General features: G+C 46.7%; 1 protein-coding gene across 3 annotated transcripts; it reads right to left on the reverse strand.

The window, feature by feature from the left end:
• Positions 1–33: 33 nt before the first annotated feature.
• TMCO1 (transmembrane and coiled-coil domains 1) lies at positions 34–18,198 on the reverse strand. 3 transcript variants are annotated; one of them, XM_009098435.4, is made up of 7 exons: positions 18,031–18,198; positions 17,234–17,311; positions 14,128–14,187; positions 10,577–10,623; positions 9,917–9,984; positions 6,644–6,788; positions 34–361 (listed from the first exon to the last, which is right to left on the reverse strand). In XM_009098435.4, the coding sequence occupies exons 1-7, from the start codon at positions 18,098–18,100 to the stop codon at positions 263–265; spliced, it is 567 nt and encodes a 188-aa protein (XP_009096683.1). In that variant the 5' UTR covers positions 18,101–18,198; the 3' UTR covers positions 34–262. The 3 variants fall into 3 exon arrangements, with proteins under 3 accessions (XP_009096683.1, XP_018779011.1, XP_018779012.1); XM_018923467.3 differs by lacking the exon at positions 34–361 and adding an exon at positions 6,494–6,517; XM_018923466.3 differs by lacking the exon at positions 17,234–17,311 and having other exon boundaries at positions 18,031–18,197.
• Between the last annotated feature and the right edge of the window lie 1,566 nt (positions 18,199–19,764).

Consider the following 19,764-nt stretch of genomic DNA (forward strand, 5'->3'; position numbering starts at 1 on the left):
CAGCACACAATTAAGAGACGTTGTTAACATAAATTAACATGCCCATGCCGTTTATTACTCAGAAACAAAGGTCGCGCTATCTTCCGAGAGAAGTTTCTTGGTTGGATGAACGAACAACTGCTGGTGGAACACTCGGAATGGATGATGGTGTCAGTGCTGCATAGCCGGGGTTCGGACAGGTGATGCCTGGTGCAGAATCCCTGTTGTTACCTCTCCAAGGCAGTCCTGTTGCACTGGCCAGGCTTCCCGTGAGGGCTGTGCTTCAGGAGAACTTCCCTGCCTGAGGTGGGGGGCCAAGGAAGCCTCCTGCCTGCTTGGTGGCAGCCCGGGAAGGAGCAAGGCCGAGCATCTTCTGGATGTTCTGCAACAACAGCAACACAGAGCACGGCAGGTCAGAGTGTGGCAGGTGTGAAAAACGCCAATTGCTTGGTTTTCAAATTCTGAAAGTTTAATAGTAATAAAATGGTTATGAAAATAGCAATAGAATTAGAGTAATAAAAATTTTGGACAATTTGAGACATGAGACAACAGAAACAAAGAGTTACGGACTTTTTCAGGGCAGCATAAGGACCCACGTTAACAGAGGATTAACCCTTAAAGCAACAGCCTGTTGCATATTCATACACCTCATCCCTGGTGCATAAATCCCATTCAAACACAGGATTCTCTCTGGGCAGTGTCAGCTTCTTCCTCTGAATCCTAATGGTGTGGTCATGCCTGAGTGAGGCAGGAAGAAGTTAATTTCTTCTGATAATGGGCAATAAATTCTCTTTTTCTGAAAGATTCAGGTGTCCTGTGGCTGCTATCTCGCTGCAAGTCCTTTCTTTAGGAAAAAAAAAAGTATCCTACATAGCATAGTTTCTATTTTAACCTTATGTTATAACCTAAAACTATATTTAACACACTACTTTGGAAAATGAATACAGCATAACTTCCTAACACAACACATATAATATTCATTTTAATATCTGCGAAAAGCCAATCATAAAATACACATTTTTCACAGCAAGGGAAACCAAGAGCAAGAAATCCTGACTCTGCTCACAGAAAAGCTGGGCTTGGAAGGAAGCTCTGGACATCATCCAGTCCAATCCCCCCAGCCAAGGCAGGGTCACCTGGAGCAGGTGACAGAGGAACACGTCCAGGTGGGTTTGGAATGTCTCTGGAGAAGGAGACTCCACACCCTCCCTGGGCAGCCTTTCCCAGTGCTCTGTCACCCTCATTGTAAAGAATTTCTCCCTCACACTGAGGTGGAACTTCTTGTTGTTTAGTTCACGGCCACTGCTCCTCATCCTGTTTTGACACCATCCTCTTGAAAACCCACCTTTGAGATATTCACGTGGTAAGATTCCCTCTCAGTCTTCTCTGTGGACTAAACAGGCCCAGCTCCTGCAGTCCTTTCCTCTTTAGAGATTCTCCAGACCCCAAATTATCTTTGTGGCTCTCCAGCAGCACAAGTAAAACCTCCCCACTTGTTTCAACAGATTCAGGTTCTCACCCACATAGTCATAATCCATCTGGCTATCCTAATACTGAACCTCTCTTCCTATGTGCTCAAACAGCTCAGCATGGAGCCAGACAAGAATGGCTGGGCCATTCTTCCCCAGCTCAACACCAAATCCATATTTTGGATGAGGATTCTTTCCCATTTTCAGCTACACACCCCACAGTCAGCTGTCTTTACACACCCTATTTCCATAAAACACCACTGCAATTTAACTGCAGTGCAGGCTCCCAGCACTGCTCATGGGCAGACCCTGCAGCCCTCGGTTTTCCCAAATTCCAGAAAGCACTGCTGGTGGTGGCCATGGGAGCAGGAGTCTCCTAATGCAGCTGGAATTTGGGACAGCAGCATGGCAACCAGAGCGTGTGCCAAGTGCAAGTCAGGAGCTTAGGCCCAGATTTAACATGAATGCCTGTTAATTGTTCTGCAACACAGAACAATGGGGCACTGGAGACATGCAGGATAACAGGACATATGGAGCAAACCCCAAAACCTGAGTTTTGGGATGACCTCATCTGCATCTGAGCGGGGTGTTTCAGTGGAAAACAACAAACAGGGGAAAAGCTAATTAGCAGAGCCAAACATAAGCCAAAAAAAATCACAGCAAAATATTTAAATGTGAATGCTTCTCTTGATTTTTGTGAAATTTCTTTTAAATTTCACAGCAGTGCAACTACAAAGAGCCCTCAGTTCTTTCAGTTTCATTCTTCACTGTAAGTCCAGCTCAAGATGCTGCTCCTGCAGTGAGACACAGGGGAAAGAAGAAAAGAACGGTGTCCTCCTCGTGTCACCACCTGAGTGCTGGCTGTCGAGACAACAAAAGGAGGAAGGATTCTCTTCAAATCTGAGTGTCCTCTCCAAAATAACTGTCAGGATAAGTCAGATAGCAAGGGCACAGAGCTCAGAGCTCTTGAATTTTTTTTTATCATGGCAGGAGAATAAACTAAATAAGAAAAAAAAAGAGGGAAAGAGAAGGGGGGGGAGGGGGGAAAAAGGGGGGGGATAAAAAAAGCGGGGGGGAAAGGGAAGAATGGGGAAAACAGAGGAAAAAGGAGACAGTTGTGAAATTCCACAGTAGCTAAAATAAGATAAAATTAGGATTCATTTCAGCTGGAGATTTTGAAAAGGAAGGCTTCAACCCACACACAAGGAACACAAGAAGAGGAATTACATCACATGGCATACATAAACCAGCCACTGGTTGATGTTCAGCAAGCGAATAGGTATGAGAGCATTAACTCCTTGCTCTGGTTCCTCTCAGTGTTTCCTGGATCAAGGCAGGGACAGAAAGGAGCAGCCAAGGGGCAGAGCAAGCACACCAGAGGGTGCTGCAGAGCCAGCAGGACCCGTGTCCTGTCAGCTTCCAGCGGCTCAGCCGCGGAGCAGAGATCTAGCAGGGATCCAGGGCACCAAGGAAGCGTGCACTGCCTCCTCCCCGTTCCTTCTAGCAGGGAGAAAGAGGTGCTAAAGTTTATTCCAACTGCTTCAAGAGGAAGGGAGATGACAGTCTGTCTGTCTGTATTCTAGACTACAGACACTGTCCAGCATTACCCTTCCATGCAGTCTCCCCCTGCTCTGGAAGGCAGAAAGCATCACACATCAGCTCCAAAGCATGTTTTGCTGGACAGCAATCCTGAAACCTACACCTGGAAACACCAAAGATGGGGCAAGGTCCAGCAGAAACCTTGTCCCATCTGCTGTGGGCCACATTGGACAAGGAAATGTGCAGTGTCTGCTTCCAACACAAGCTGATCATCATCCTCAGGAGCAGGGAGGGAAGAGTAATATTTTAGGGATCCAAATCCCTCATCTGAGCTCTTCTGATCTTCCCTCAAATGACTGCAGGAAGCACAGGAGCTGCTCCTGCTGTGGTCTTCAAACCCAGAAGGGACCTCAGACAAGACAGCAAGTGGCTCCCTGCCCTAAGACCAGGCTCTGTGGGAAGGTAAAGTCCTGGCAGCAGGGATAATTGCTGGCTCCCCTTCCCACATTTGGTGATTTTTGGTGATTTTTTTTGCTTCTCACCAAAATGTATTCCCAAAGCAGCACTCTTTGGGCAGGTACTTTGCAGATGCTGCTATTCCTGGGGACCTGATCCTGCTCCTGCTTTGGTCTTCAAACCCAGAAGGGACCTCAGACAAGGCAGCAAGTGGCTCCCTGCCTAAGACCAGGCTCTGTGGGAAAATACACTCCTGGCAGCAGGGATAATTGCTGGCTCCCCTTCCCACTGGGAATACATTTTGGTGAGAAGCAGCCTGATCTACAGTTCAGATGTGTGTGAAAAGGAAGTGAGGAGCAGCAAACAGCCCAGGAACAGCAGCACATCCCTCTTCCCAACCAGCACAGGTGAAGGCTGGGAGCTCAGAACCAGGAGCAATGACAGAGGATGTAACCCTGACACTGCAGCTCCCACCCAGCCCAGCAACAGACTTTCCCAGCTGAAATCCCAACAGCTCAAGGACCCTTGGAAGGCCTCTCCCAGCAGCCCTCCCCTCTCCAAACAGGAAGGCAGGAGGAACTGGGGGACAGGATTTACGTGCCAGGGAGAGCTGGGAACAGCGCAAAGGAAGTTACTCACTGCGAGGTGACTATTTTGGGAGATGCTGGCCAGGTCACAGGCAGCAAAGCTTCCCAGTCAGTGTTTGAAGAGTTTCTCACCCCCACATGAAGAGAGTCCCTGATGCTGCTCCTGCCTGTCCCACTAATGTCACTTTAATCACCGCCCAGGCAGCCTCCCCTGCATTTCCCACCAGGTTGCTGTTTTTTCACACACACCCGAGTTCCTGCTCTACCTCTGAGCTCCACAGGAACATCTCTCTTCCCTGTCTTTGATGGTTTCACAGGCTTTAAGGGAATTTCAGGAAAAACTGAGGCACTATGGTCTCCTTGGTTTGTTCACAACCTTTTCCCTGATTTTTGGTACATCTGCACTCCTCCTCTTATGTCAGCAGCATCAAGCCAGACACCAACTCCCACACCACTTGTCCTCCCCAGGGCCAGCACCTGTTTTAAAGCCAACCTGGCAAGATTTCCCCTTCTGCACACAGTGAAATACAAAGGCTCACAAAGCCCTCACCTCCAAGGTCACTGAAAGCATGAAGTGCAAGTCTGGCACCATTTTAAGCCCTTAATTACTTTCTTCCCTCTCCCCCAGCCTGTCACAGCTCTGACCTCCTCTTCCCAATGCTGTTATCACCTAGGTTCTTTCAAATGGCAATAAAGCCAAGAGCAGGATGCCAGCAGGAATCACAGCTTCGGTTCTGACCTCTTGTGCAAACTAAGGTGTCCCTGCCCTTCCCTGGAGCAGCAAGGAGGAAGAAGCTGAGCTGCCTGACAGCTGCAGAAGTGCAGGAATTGTTACCCACGATCACGTAGGTAATGCAGCACTGTGAAGATTGCAGTCTCACACCCTTCTCCAGAGCAATAAACTCACTCTCCTCCTCCACAGGGGACATCATAAGGAGCTCTCAAGCACAAGGGCAATTTGTTCCCACAAGTTTTACAGAGAGCTCAACCCACTGCAAAAAGGTTGGCATTTCTGCCCCTCGGTTCATGGTGCCCAATTTCACCACATAAAGCATCAGGAAATACCCAGCATTAGAATTAACCACAGGAATTCTATTTTTGAACTAAACAAATGAGGTATTTTTCAGCAAGAGAGTTCCCCAGTCAACCCAAGGGGTACAGGGAAATCTTGCTGGTGGTGCTATTTACTTTCCTGTCATAATCTGCAACACTGAAAAGAAAGGACTTTCCATGTAACAGGTAACACAGAGCAGCACCAACCAAGACTGCCTGAAGGAACAGCATCAGACCACAGCATTCCAGAATTCTGGAAGGTGATCTTAAGAGCTCAGTATGTCTCAGTGCTTTCAAAGCAGCAAACCCTTCTCTAGCCACTGGGAAGTGAAAGTTTGTCTTGCAGCAAAACAGTGAGGAAGCCCCTGCCTGGCCTTTGGTGAAGCTGGGCCTGCTTGGAGTGAGGGGTGTCCAGATGACCCCCAGATGTTCCTCTCAGCATAAATGATTCTACAATTCATTATCTGCTTCTGCACAAGACCAGACTGGGATCCATTTCAGCACAAACACCCAGTACAAAGGGCTATGGGGAATTCCATCCACCAGCAAGCACTTTGTGGCTAAAGGAACTCTGCTATGGAGCTGCTCCATCAAGCTCAGCCCAGCCCCTGGCATTACACACCACCTCCCTTTGCTGATCTGATTTAAGTCTAAGTTTCCTTGGCACCCCTGAGGAAAAACAACAAGAGGTTTAAGGAGAAAAGCAGCAAGAATTCAGGAAGTGAATCAAAGAAAAGGGAAATATGAATACAGAAGGGAAGTTAATTTGCACCTAGTTGCACCAGCATTCATCCAGAGTACATTAACCTATCCTGTAGGTAAAGTGGAAAACAAAACAGACTTCTTGTTGCACTGAGAAGGCCCTGCTGTCCTCACCAGCCATTCTGCCACTTGAGCTGCCAGTGAACCTTCCTGAACAGGTCCCTTATCCTCATCCTCTTCCAAAAGGTGGGATGATGGAGCTTTGCTGGAGAGCTCTGTGGAGCCTACTCCTGGCTTACCATACCAGACCCCTCTCTGTGCCACTTCCCTAATGCTGGGAGAGACTTGACACCAAAGGTACAGTTCTTAAGACTCTGAAAAAAATCAGGCAGCCAGCAAAAATAGGAAGGACAAACCCAAAATATCAGCTTTAACTCTTCCCTCACTTTTCTAGCAACTTTATTGACTGATGAAACTTTTATAGAGCTGCAAGCCACCTAGAAATCTCCCCCTAAAGATGCACATATTGCTGTAAAAGTTGTAATTACTAAGGAGCAGGATTTAGATCAGCTTCTCATGGAGACAATCTCTTGGTATGACAATCCACAAAGTTATCATACAGGTCAGGAATCCATTTCTGCCAACTCTGTCCCAGAGTCCTGGTGCAAGTCTCCAGCCAGGTCTTCCAGGCCCATCCAGGACAGCAATTTTAATGATCCCAACCTAGAATTGCTTAGAATAGGAGGCACAGGAATGAAGAGAAACACAGAAACCACAAACAGATCCAAGATTACACGTGCACTACTCCTCTTCCTGGATGGGGATATGCTTTCCCTGCTCCAGGGAAAGTGTACTCACCTGTCTGATTGACATGGTGCAGAGAATGTAGAGGAAGATGAAGGAGCAGTCAGTGTAATCCTCACCCAGGAGGTTCCGGTGGGAGAGACCTTGGATGTAGGAGAGGGGGATAAATGGAAGCTTTGCCACCACTCGACCATCAAATCTGGAAAAGAGAGCACTGGATCACCACTGGAGACAGCAGAAGAGGATATGGAAAGAACAAGTGAGCATCTTCAACAGGCCACCAGAGCAGGTAAGGCAACATGGAAAGCTAAAAGGCCTTCTCCAGCTCCTCTCCACACACTACACCAAGGAGGATAAAGACATCTCTCTCTCCAAGCCCTCCACAGGGTAGGATTCCCTCAGGAACAATTTTACCATAATCTAAGTGTTTCCTGGTGATTTAAGTGATCAACTGGACAAGCTGCTGCTTCATGAAATCTTGGTGTTTTGCAGTTTTCTGGTGCACTTTATTTCCAAGTCAGATTTAGCAGATCACTTCCCAGAACACAGTCAGCACTTCAATAAAAGATGAATGACTGTCACCCTGCTGTACTGCAGTTACTGCAACAAGACAGACCCTTTGCTTCAAGCAAAACAGCATTTTTTAAACCAGAGCATAAATCAAAGACACTTTTTCCTTCCCTGGAGCAGCTGTGCTCCTCAGGATGCACAGGAGAGCCATCAAGGAACACCTGATAGCCCCCAGTTTGTCTGCATTAGCTGTGGGGATGAAGGCAGTGCAGAGGCAGGATGATACCGCATATTCCCAGAGCATGTCCTGCTCCTGGAATCCCTCCAGGCCCACATTCCAGGGCATCAGGCAGAGTGTGAATTTTGGCCAGTTAGCAAAGATTTCTCCCAAGCCAGAGCAGTCAACCCAATCTTTTGATGTAGATGTGTACGATGCCTCATCAGCATGTGCATATTTGGATGTTATTTTCTCTGCATGTGCTGATTTTTGAACAGGTGTTTCTTGTTTCAAGAGATCCTAAATGAGCTTTCTTTCCTGTGGAGATGCATTCACACAGCCACGGCTCAAACACACGCCAACTTTGTTTACATCTCACAGGCAGTTTGGCAAAAGAGCTCAGAACGGATGTTTATCTCCCTGGAACATCCCCTAGTGGCTTAAAATTCTGCGTTATTCCTGCTGTGAGAATGACAAGTACTTCAGCAGCAGCACCCTCAGGTACCTGCTTTTAATTCCAGCAGGTTTTCACAGTTATTAAGAGGTACCAGAATGCACAACTCCTAGAGTAAGGCAGGGGAGTGAGATTGCATTAAAAAGTTCCTGGCAAGAGAAAATTGAGACGCACAGAAGGTAATTTCTGCCCCAGGTGAAATCCCTGGTGGCTTGGAGGCCACTGCTGCTGCAGATCTCACTGCCAGAATGAACCTTTTAAGCCACAACAGTCCCTCAGCTGTTTGTCTCGGGCACAGCATTCTGCTCTTTGGGTTTAAACCAGCCTTGCTGACACTTCCACATCCTCCCAGCAAGGTCCAACCTGCTGCCCCAGCACTGCTGACACTCCAGGAATGACAGGGAAACCATCCCAGTGATTTCCAGTTTGGCCAAGGGGGCACTTGGCAATGGTGAGGTGCTCAGACAGAGTAGCAGCATCTGTAAAGTACCTGTCCAAAGGGTGCTGCTTCCACACAATTCCTGCTCCTTTTTTCCCAACAGCCACAAACTCATTCAAGAACAGGAAAAGCAGCAAACGTGGCCACAGCCATTGCAGGTGTCAGCCACCCTTTTCCTCCTTTTCCTCCCACACCCACAAGTGCCTCCATGGATACTCCTGGATACTCCTGCTGCTCAAACTGCCTCTAAAGAAAGAGGCAGTTAAATAAAAGATATGCCCCAAGGCTGACATCAATTCTCTGCTCAGCAGCATGGTCTCTGTGGGTAAGAATCCTCAAAAGAGGAACAAGACAAGAAAACTTGGTAAAGTTTATTGGTTTCTTTATTTTTTTTAATTTAATATCTATTGAAGGAGGAGCCACATAGAATTTAACCCTAAGCAACCCCTTCTTAAAGTTCTTATCCAACTTACAGTTCTGTAGTATTTGTTAGTCACAGAATACTCAGAGCAACTGCCTCTTCCCCCTCTAGGAAAGTGGGCACAGTGGGGTAAAGCATTTTTAGTTTGTTTTTCAGTCTGCTTTAGGGGCAGGTGTTGGTGTTTGTACCCAAAGAGCAAGGCAAGCACTTGGAGGTCTCAAGTGCAACCCTACAAATGCCCCCTCAGACCCCCCATTGCTCATGATGCACCTCCAGCCCTGCAGTGAAATGAGACATCACTGACTCAAGACTGTGCCCAAATTTTAAAATCCTCCAGTGCTGGGCTGCTTTGCTCTGCTCAGAATGCTGAAGTCTGACTCAGCTGAATAAATAAAGGATCCACACAGTGGCACTTCTGTTATTATGTTACCCCATGTTTGCAATTGATCCACCCACAGATCTCCAGTAAAATAACAATTGACTGTATCCTGGGGACTGCCAGCACAGAAGCCAAAGGCTTTGGTGCCCAAGAATGTAAATTCCTGATTGCAGGGCAAGGATACTGCCCAGATATCAAGGAGCCTCCTACAGGTTATCCTAACAGTATTCATGTCATCTTCAGATTTAACAGCCAACAGTTCATATTACAAGTAAATCAAGTTTTAAAAGCCAAGCACAGCCTTTCAGATTTTCATATTTGAAACAAAGCTGTCTATAACCATGCAAACCAGTTTGGGGTTTCTTGTCTGTTTGTTTTTTTAAACTACACCCTTCCCAGGTCACTTTTAAAACAAGTGATGCTTGGAGCCCCATGCCTGGACCTGTTTGTATCTGGACTCTGATTTCCTCAAGTAGGGCAACAACAAACTCTGCAATTACAGCTCATGTTAAGGGCAAGGCAGCTGACCCAGTTTTGTCTGCAAGAGCACTCTTTGGTCACACCATTACAGCAAGGCCAAAGCAGTTGAATACTGAAGATGTTTGCCTGATATGCACCAAACTTGCCCCAACCAGGATGTTCCCATGCAGAAAAGATATTAAAGCTGTGTCTAGACTGAATGCAATTGGTTCAGTTTGGTTGTGCTCAGTACTCAATGCTCCCTCTTGAGCAGAATGTGTATGTGATGACCAAACCACCACATCTTCAGATGAAATATGGATCCATTTATTTATTTGTGGCTCTTGGCTGGACAATGTCACTCTTAACACTTCAAGTGATGAAGGGAAGGTGGAAAATATGTTCACCATAAAAATTTCAGAAAACAATGCAGGAAGCTGGTACTTACATGGAGTTGAACATTCCCATCAAGGCAGTGAAGCAGAAGCCAATGGCAAACATGGATTTCATCCGAACCTGCAAAAGGTCAGAGAGATTTAAAACAACAGGCCCACACTGAGGTATTATGATCTCACACCCTTAAAAACACGCTTTGTACAGATCACTGAAATCAACAGGGAAAAGGATGGCTCAGGACACAGAGGGGCTGTGAAAATGACTGGAGAAGTCCCCAGGAGACTGGGTACAAAGGCAGCCACTGATGGCAAGTGCTGCTGCAGGGAGGTAAAACCAAAAAGTGCTCAAGAATTTTCCTGTCACCTTGCACAGGCTGGTTGTATTTTTTCCTTAAGCCTATAAAACCCACCAGGGGGATTCCCAGGGGACTCCCAGCAGGGAATCATTACAGTGACCAAAGTATAGGAAGCCACAAAAATTAATTCTACATTGAAAAACATCATGGAAACTGAACAAGATGAAAATAGCAAAGGTTTGGCATGAGATGAGGCAGTAACTCTGTGGCTCATACTAATATCTCTAGTTATTAGAGAAAATCCAGAAGGACCTTTCCAGAGAAAAAGCAGCTTTGTCTGCCAATTGAACAAAGTCTTTCTGTTGGGAAACTGACTGAAATGTCCAGCAGTTGGGAACTGGCTTTAAATTTTCATACCATTGACAAGTCCCTGTTGTTATTCTTCAGTTTCTCTTCTTGTCTCTCTGGAAAGACAAAACCAACAGTTATAATCAGTTATGTCAACCTGGAAACCAGAGTGTTTTCATTTCCAGGAAAACTTAACCTCTTTGGCTCTCCAAACAAATAACACTTCCAAAATCAACTCCAGCTCTCTTTGCCAGACAGTAGAAAGTTAAAAACTGCACATAGCCAGCTGCTTCTCCACCACAGCAACATGCAGCGAGCCAGGCACAAAGAGAGGAGGTGGCTGGAATCACACATTCAGCACTTTAGAAAGAAATGCACCCAATGTCAGATTTGCTAACTCAACCAACTCACACAGGAGCATGAGCACTGCTGCCAGGAAACAAAACCTGTGCCCCTCTAGCACAGTTCCCAAAGGGAGCAGTGATCAATTTGCTGCACACCATCATAAATACATTGAATAAGAAAGGATTCCTTCTGGAGGTCTCCAAAGGGAAAACCATGCACAGAGCTGGGAGCTGCACCTCAGCAATGCCAAAATCCTGCTGGTCTTAATAATGAATTTTGAGCTCTTCTCCTCACACCTAGGAGATTCTCCAAAGAGGAAAGAGATTTCCTGCATGAAATTCAGTAGTGAGTGTATTACTGTGCTTTGCAGGAAATACTATGAAAATAATTTAGTCTGTCCTTAAATCACCACAGACTTCAAAGACACTCAGATTTTTCAAGAGGGCATTTTTCATGTCCCTCACTGGAGGGCTGCTCTGGCCTTCAGCATTATCCACTATCTGTCACCTTTCATGCCTTTGATGGATCCAGAGGGGCAGCCAGGGCTGGGAAGCAACAGCCAGCTGAAGTAAGGATGTGGACAATGTAGGAATATCCAAAGAACAGCATGAGTGAAAAGGGGAGGGTGCAGAAGGACTGCCAAGGCCTATCCAGCATGGGAATTTTGAGGGATCCCCACTGAAGTTTCAGTACTAGAGGCCCACAGCTCAGAAACTCCAATATTCTCTCCCAAAGCCTCTGCTAAGCACAAAGACTCAAAGTCAGTGTTATAAAAAGCAACAGCAACACCCCTACCAAATTCCTTAGTAACCTCTTTGCTCTTTCCACTTGCTCCTAACTACAAGCCATCCCCTCTGGCAGAAACCTTTCAGACACCTGTTTCCTGAGCAAGGTAGAAAGTTGTGTCCTGGGACATTTCAGCAACCACAGGCCAGCTCTTCAGGAATCACATTTGGCACAAATACTTGTTTTTTCCCCTCTGCTGCATAATTAACATCTATTTAGGTGGGCTAAAGGTTACAGGGAGGAAAGAACACAGCTCTGATTGTCCAATATACCTGACCTGTCTCTCACCTATTTCTACAGATTCAAAATGAACATGTTCTGGGTGATCTACCAACTTATATCAATGGTTTATTCCTCCCCAAATCACACATCAACAGCCTGTTGAGCACTTCGCTGGGTAGTTTACAGTTGGTAAAGGCATAGAGAAAGAGGACTGGGGTAACAAGCAGCTCCCTGGAGTCCAAAATCATCTTACTCTGCTCATTGGAACACAAACCATGAGGACACAGGGACAGAGATTTGCCAGGACTGGGGGTTTTCATTTTGATTCAATTCTGCTGTCCATCCAGCACTCATGTGCACTCCTGGGAATGTCAGGAGTCTGTCCTTTCTTCCAGAAGCACATGGGCACAGAAAACAGTAGCAAGGTTTAAGCTAACAAACCATCCCTTTAAACTGAAATGACAGAAGATTACACCAGCGCTAAAGGTGTCCTGTTCCAGCAGTGCCCAAGGTGATTTAGACACAATGTGACAATCTGTTCATTTCACAGTTAAAAATAAAGGGGTTTTTAAGTAGGAAACACCAAATTAAGCCTTCCCAAGCTACTTTCCCCCTAGCTCCTTATGCACAGGCATGATTCATCCCTTATGAAACCAAGTAGTATCATCCACACACCTCCTGTCTTATCTGTGTGCAGAACAGATGGCAACTGAGGTAGGTCTGTACCACAGCTGCTACTTATCCATAAAGCCTCAGCTCAATATTTACTTTTTGTTAACTAAAATGGTGGAACTTGGAAGAACTCCAGCACGAGTAGATTTGCTGTGACAACAATGCCCCATCTTGCAGAATGATTTGACATCCAGTAAGTTCCTGAGATCAGAGATTTCAGCTTAACAGCTATGAGTCATTTTCTGGAAGTCCAGTGTGACATTTAGGGTCTGATTTTTCAGAAACACCAAGAATTCATCTTTGCCTGAACACAAATGAAATACTGAAGTTATGCAGCACTTGATAAATAAAGGAGAAAAAAAAATCAGTGTCAGAATCTTAGGCTTGGCCAGCAAGCATCACAGCAAACAAAATCAGTGGTCGTTTCCTAAGTTCTGATCTTTGTCCCTTTGTGCTTTGTTTTCCATCTGCAAAACAAGATTATTTCAGTGTATAAAAACTCCTGGAGCATCTGAAGTCCTCAGATTCTACTGTTTATTGGTTTAGTCCAAGCACAAGTCAAATATTGTCTGCTAGGAACACTAGACTTGGATGATGCCCTGCAAAAAAGTCATTGTCACACTTTCCTTATTTAATGTTATCTGCAGTTGTTGCATATGGTCACTTTCAAAGTGGCCTTATCCACCAAGCAGTGCTCATCCCACGCAGGGATTAGTCAAGATTAAGAACTGAAATGCACAAGAGGAAGCATTTTGGCTCCTGTCCCTTCAGGAATCTAACGACAACAGGTTTTCTACCTAGGAAGAGCTGTTTGAAGATGTGTTTATAATTCTCAAGCTTTGTACAGATCAAATGACTAATCCAGCTACCTGGTGTTACAGAGGAATGAGGAAACCAACTCCCAGGAGCTCTCAAAAGTGTTCCTGCCACGATCTCTGTAATAACTTAACTGAGCTTCGCTGCACGTTGCGAGTCCTGCAGATGGCAGATCCTCCTAAAACCTTTAAACTTCTCTTTATCCTGTTCTTGCTTAGTTCAGTACTTAAAGAGTTATCCTAAGTCAGAAAGAACTCAGCTTACTGACAAAGAATAGAAAAATAAATCACTGCCTAAAATTGAGCAAAACTGATTTATCAAGATTGAAATTAATCTAAGCATGCTTACAGTTACTGTGAACATCTTCAGCTCTAGAATTGTTCAAATGAAGGGGAAATAAAATCACAATTTGAGTCCTACAGCTACAGCAAGGTGCCATGCACTGCAGCAAAGAGCTTTGACAGCTGGAAGGTGCCATGCACTGCAGCAAAGAGCTTTGACAGCAGCAAGGTGCCATGCACTGCAGCAAAGAGCTTTGACAGCTGAAGTTAATAACAGCCATAGATATCAAGGCTAAAATGGAAGAAAAAGTCAGGGAGCTCAGCAAGAGGTGTTGCTCCTGCCAGTGATCCACCCATCTGACCAAAACCATCAGGAAGCTGGGTGTCTCCTCCCTTGGAAGAGTAAGGCAAATGAAGAAATAGCCTTGTAAGGAAGGAAAGGATAATCACTTCCATCAGTTTCTCAACTTTCCATTATTCTTGAGGTGCCAGTCTTACCTATCTTCTTTTTCTGCTGTCGGCCTGCTGATTCAGTTATGGTTTCCTTCTTCTTTTCCACTGCAAAATGAAAAGACACTCCATCATTTCTGCACAGTGACACCACCACACCTTTTCCACACACCAGACAGAACACTTTAGTCCTCTGCAGAGCAGGGGCGCAAAAAGCAGCTAAGTAGGGCTAAGAACATGTTCAGAATCAGTAAGTTATCAACTACCTACATCAATCTCTTCAAAACTATAATTTAAAAAAAAATCAAAACCCTGGATAAGATACAAACATACGTAAAGGGTTAATTTTGAACTCTGTGAGGAGCCCATGGCACTGTGGACTGAGCAGTCTGGGGACAATTTTGGCTCAAGCTACCCTTGCTGATTTGTCATTAGTATCAGACAGTACTTTTGATTCAGCAAGTGGAATGAAAAGAGCTTTGTGGCAAGCACTGCTCCTGATTATCTGCAGTGGGAAGCAGAATACAGGAAAGCCTGTGTTCTCCTCCATCCCTTCTTCACAGGCAGGCATTCTCAGGGGAAATGCTGCCCAAGCAGGCAGCCACAGCCTCTCCATTCTTCAACTCATTAGCACTGAAGCATTTCCAATATTTTAAAGCAGAAGCCTAAGGTCAAAGGTACTAAAACCCCACATGAGACATGCACTGAGCACCTGCCACCGACCACCACTGCAGCAAAGTAGGCCAGCAGAGCCAGCACAGGGACAGGGGAACATAGCAAATGTGCTGCTCAGCTGCAAAGGAGGCTCTGCGACAGCAAAAAGGGCTTTTCCAGGAACAACAGACACCTTCATTCAAGACCTATAACAAGAGTACAGAACACAAGGATGATGAAGCATGACCGTGGTCTAACAACCTTTTTTACTTTAAACTCTGTATTTATTCAAAGTGCAAGTACCACATCCACTTTACCAACCAGGAGCCTGGGCTCACTGCCAGCTCACAGACACCTGAGTGCTGGGGCTGCCCTCCCTCATGGAGCACCAGCTCAGCACAGCCCTGGTCTCACAAGCCAGGGGAAATGCAGCCAGCCAACCTCCCAAGCCACAGCAGGATCTGTAGAGCTGCCTTAGAAATGCCTGTGAGTCAGTCACAACTGCTCAGACAAGTCACCTCAACATCATCCCTCCATGGCAACAGTGAGAAACAATTGCTTTTCCCAAGGAACAAGAGGATCCCTGGTGGGCAGGGAGGAAAATAGGGATCTTGTGTCCCTAGGGGACACTGGAGAGAGGTGTCAGATACCACAATGCACCCAGGGCTCACAGAATGCTGTCTCCATAACCTTCCCTGTGCCAAATCCAGCTGGGAAACCCCATGAGCCCATCCTCCCTTGGTGCACATCACCCCACAGCCCCAGCTCTAAACTCTAGGCAGTGCTGTTAAGAATCGTGCCAAGCCCCGGGAGCTCCCAGCCCCAGTTCCCTCAGGACTGCCCGTGGGAACATCCAACAAATCAGAAATTCCAAGGACAGCTTTCAGCCTTGTCCATTTAGCCCTTCATTCACTCAGAACAATCCCTGCAGCAACCTCAGGCAAGGCTGAGCCTCTCCCGAGGAAGGAGAGGACAGGAAGAGATGAAATTAAGGAGTAACAATGTCTGCTCAAGCACACTACCCAGCCCCTTTGTTTTTGCAAATCCTAAGGATCTGCTAGGGCTCTCACGGGACAGCTTAAAGGTCTCAAATGTGTTTTTTCCTGTTTCAGATGTGTTAGATAACAGTTGAAAGGTGTGGCTCAAGTGGTCCACTTGGCAAGCTGTAATCACTCAGGTCAGCCAGCTGTCCTCAGCACAAGAGGGGAAGGGAAAAAAGCAAAGCTGAATTTTTACCGACTCCTTATTCAGCTTCACCTTTTATGCTGTTGTTGTTGGGGGTGGGGAATCAAACAAGGAGCTCAGAAACTAATTGAGACACATGAACCCTTCATCACTCCCTTCACAGATGACAGCCAGGAGAGCAATAAAAGCAAACAGCATCAAACTCTTTCAGCAGTCACTCAGCCCTAGAGATTAAGCCCTGCTAACTGCTTTTGGAACTGAGCAGCACAAACACAAGAGGACACTAAATCTGCAGCTGGGTTTCAACTCCTTCTCTAAGTTGCTCTTCTGGGGCTAATTCCATCCCACACACAGGAGCAGTGGGATTCGAGTGAGGCAGGCAGGGATGCAATCCCCAGCTGCTCCTGCTGTGGTGACAAAAGCCCCAAAAGAATGTGGGGGCTGTGACACAAACATGACTGCACTTCAAACTGCCCAGGGGAAGGTGGAATAAGCTGGGCTGCAGAGAGCAAGGTGTGATAATATTGTTCTCCCAGCATTAAAGAGCACTGACACCATAAGGAGATGTCTGTAAGGTAAAACCAGCTCTGTTTTGGCTCCAGCTGATGAGTGCTGACTCTCACTGCTGGAACTTGGGCAGGGTGGACACAGCTGAGGTTAAAAGGTCGGAAGTTCTCAGCCAAAACTTGGCTTCTGATACAGGCAGGTCCATTTAAACACTACATGCTCCTGTTCATCCTTTCTCTCAATATCTGATGCAGATCTGACTGCTCACCCTCAGCTCCCTTTTCCCTTCTCCCCTCATACTTTGTTTACCCCCTCCCAGACCTCCTCTCTGTGGCATGAACTTATTTCCTAATTTTTCCTAACCTGTTTGCTTCCAGTTCATATTAGGATAATTTGGTTTTAGCTGATTGCTCAGACCTTTCTATGATGGCTTTGTCCTTACTCACTCCCCACCATCAATCACCACTTTTAACCTTTACATAAAATATTTTTACCTCGTGGTATTCATTATTCAACCCTAACTCTTCCTTTCTACAGACCTCAAATTCTCCTCTTCGCCCCTGAAAGGCAGAAATTGCATCTTTGAACATGTGTTTCAGATATTTTGAATGTATTTCAGACATTTATTTCAGACACTGGCTGCTGATGTGCATAAAAAAAAGATGCCAGGACCAATCTCTTACTCCCTCCTGTCCTCCACTGACAGGAGGGGCAATTTACACAAGGCAAAAAGGTCTTTGGCTGAGCTTCTTCCAGCAAAAAAAAAACCAGAATTAAGGACAGAAATAAGCCCCTGGTGAGTACTCACATTTCTTGCTCTGCTTTTCCACTTCAGCCTTTAACCTCTTGTATTTGTCTGTGCGATAGACCAGCACCCAGGTTATACCTGAAACAAACACTCAGCCAGGAGCCAGGCAAGGAAAATTCTCCTGCAGCAATGCTGCTAGCAGGGAGCAAATCCTGCAGCAATTCAACTTTATGTCTACAAAACCCCTGGTCTGTTAGGACCCAGCCAAGGGAGCACAGAGCACCAGCAAACTGCACCATCCCCTCCCCTCAAACCCCCATTCCAAGTTCCAGGTAAAATGGAAGTGGAACATAAACCATGAAACGAGCTATAGGTGTGAAACTGAAAGAAGTTTTTAGTTGTTTTGCAGGTGTGGGATGAAGATTTGGGGACAGGGGTTATAAAGGGCATGTAGGGATACAGCACAACACCAGAAACGGGACCTGGGACTTGTGACTACCCCAAATGCAGCACTTCCCAAAAAAGCTGCCCCTGTTTCAACCACTGGCACCTAAAAAACCTTTTCCAGCGGCTGAAACCACCATCACTGCAAGGCCAGGCGACTCCGTCACATCCTTCCCACAACAGCTATGGGGGAAACCACTCCGTCCCCTGTCACCCTCCGACAGCCTCCCTCCCTCCCTCCTGCAGGCAACAACCCCAGCTCCCATCGCTCTGCACCGCAGCTCAGCGCTGACCGGGGGCATTCCCCGCCCTCCTCTCCGCGAGGAGCCCCAGCCGACCCCGAGCCCCTTTCCACAGCCTCCCTCCCCTTCCCCCGCTGCCGGGAGCTGCCGGCCGCGCCCCGCCCGGCTCACCCTCGGCCAGCAGCGCGGTGCAGACGGAGATGAACACGATGAGGAGGGTGTCGGCGAACATGGTGCTCATGGTGCTGCCGCCGCCCCCGACCCGGTAACACCGCCGCGCACCCGGAAGCGCACCCGCCACCCGGAAGCTGCCTGCCCCCGTTGCCTAGCAACACCCGGAAGCGACCACCTGCACTTCCGACTGGCTCCGCCGGCTGCGCGAGAAGGCGCGGGAAAGGCGAGGGGCGGGGAAAGCACGGCGGGCGCTGCTGTGATTGGGCGAAGCGGCTGTCAATCTGTATGTCGTGGCGGTGACCACGCCCCCCAGCGGGGCTGAGGGAGGGTCGGTGTCATGGCGGGTCCGGAGCCGGCTTTTGCCGCGGCCCGGCCCAGTCCCGCACGCCAGGCCGCGATTCAGGCTCACAGAATCGGTTCGTGGGGAAAAGACCTCCGCCATTGTGAAATGCGCCAATCAATCTTTTTTTAAATTTTAAAAGTTTAATAGTAATGGTTATAAAAATAGTAATATAATTAGATTAATAATAATTTGGACAATTTGGATTAGGACAAATATGAGACAATAAAAACAAAGAGTTAGGGACAGTCCAAGTACCTTTTCTGGGCAAAATAAGCCCGAAAAAGGACCCATGTTAACAGAGGATTATCCCTTAAAAGCAACAGCCTGTTGCACATTCATACACCTCATCCATGGTGCATCAATCCCATTCAAACACAGGATTCTGTCTGGGCAGTGTCAGCTTCTTCCTCTGAATCCTGACGGCATCTTCAGGGCTGAGCAAGGCAGGAAGAAGTTCATTTCTGATAATGGAGCAACAAATTCTATTTCTCTGAAAGATTGAGGTGTCCTGTGGCTGATATCTGGTGTGAGTCCTTTCTTTTAAAAAAGTATCCTACATAGCATAGTTTCTATTTTAACGTTATGTTATACCCTAAAAGTATATTTAACACACTACTCAAGAACATGAATACAGCATCGCTTTCTAACATAACACATATAATATTCATTTGAATATCTGTGAAAAGCCAATCATAAAATATGCATTTTTCACACTTTCAACCCAAACCATTGAAGGGTTCTGTGATTCTGTGACTAGCCTGTTAGTGCATCTCACCAGGAGGCGCTTTCTGGGATCAAATATTTAGGAATATTGCTGCCTGCCCTTTCCCAGGGGCTGTTGCTGTCCCACACAGCCCTTGTAGAGCCAGCAGTGGAGTGCAGCATTCTGTGATTCACAGGGAACCAAATCTCCCATTGCTCGTGTGTGTGTAAATTATTCATGGAAGGGATGGAACTATGAAGTGCATTAATGAGGCCAGTGCAATAAGAGCAAGGATTTTGACAGACAAATTGGCTTTTATTGAGGCTCCAGCAATTACACCTGGAGCAGCAGAACTAGACCAAACCCGTGGGTTGTAATGGGGTGAGGAGACCTAGAAAGCAGAAATACAGAAAAGGAAACAGGGCAGGCAGGGAAGGGCAGGTTTGTGCCTGTCCTTACATAACAGAGGAGTTTGCTGCTGGTGCAGAAGTGCACTGTGGGATTAGAGGGGCAGAGCTGAGTGAAAAACAGGGAAAGGAAAAAAACCTACCACCCTTAAATTAAACACACCATTCAGAAAGAGGGTGAGGAGCTCAGAGAAGACAGCGAGTGAGGTGTGAGGTCAGACAGCAAACAACCTCTCCGAGCCTGGGGACAGGCACACAAGGAAAGCAGAGAGCCACGT

This window comes from Serinus canaria, chromosome 8 (assembly GCF_022539315.1).
Source record: "Serinus canaria isolate serCan28SL12 chromosome 8, serCan2020, whole genome shotgun sequence".
NCBI lineage: Eukaryota > Metazoa > Chordata > Aves > Passeriformes > Fringillidae > Serinus > Serinus canaria.

Excerpts from the sequence above, each read along its gene's own strand:
- TMCO1 (XM_009098435.4), bottom strand. The coding sequence starts at position 18,100 with ATGAGCACCATGTTCGCCGACACCCTCCTCATCGTGTTCATCTCCGTC. Across the intron at positions 10,624-14,127 it reads ACAGCAGAAAAAGAAGATAG|AGAGACAAGAAGAGAAACTG; the intron begins GTAAGACTGGCA and ends TTGTCTTTCCAG. Across the intron at positions 6,789-9,916 it reads ATGGGAATGTTCAACTCCAT|ATTTGATGGTCGAGTGGTGG; the intron begins GTAAGTACCAGC and ends TCTCTTTTCCAG.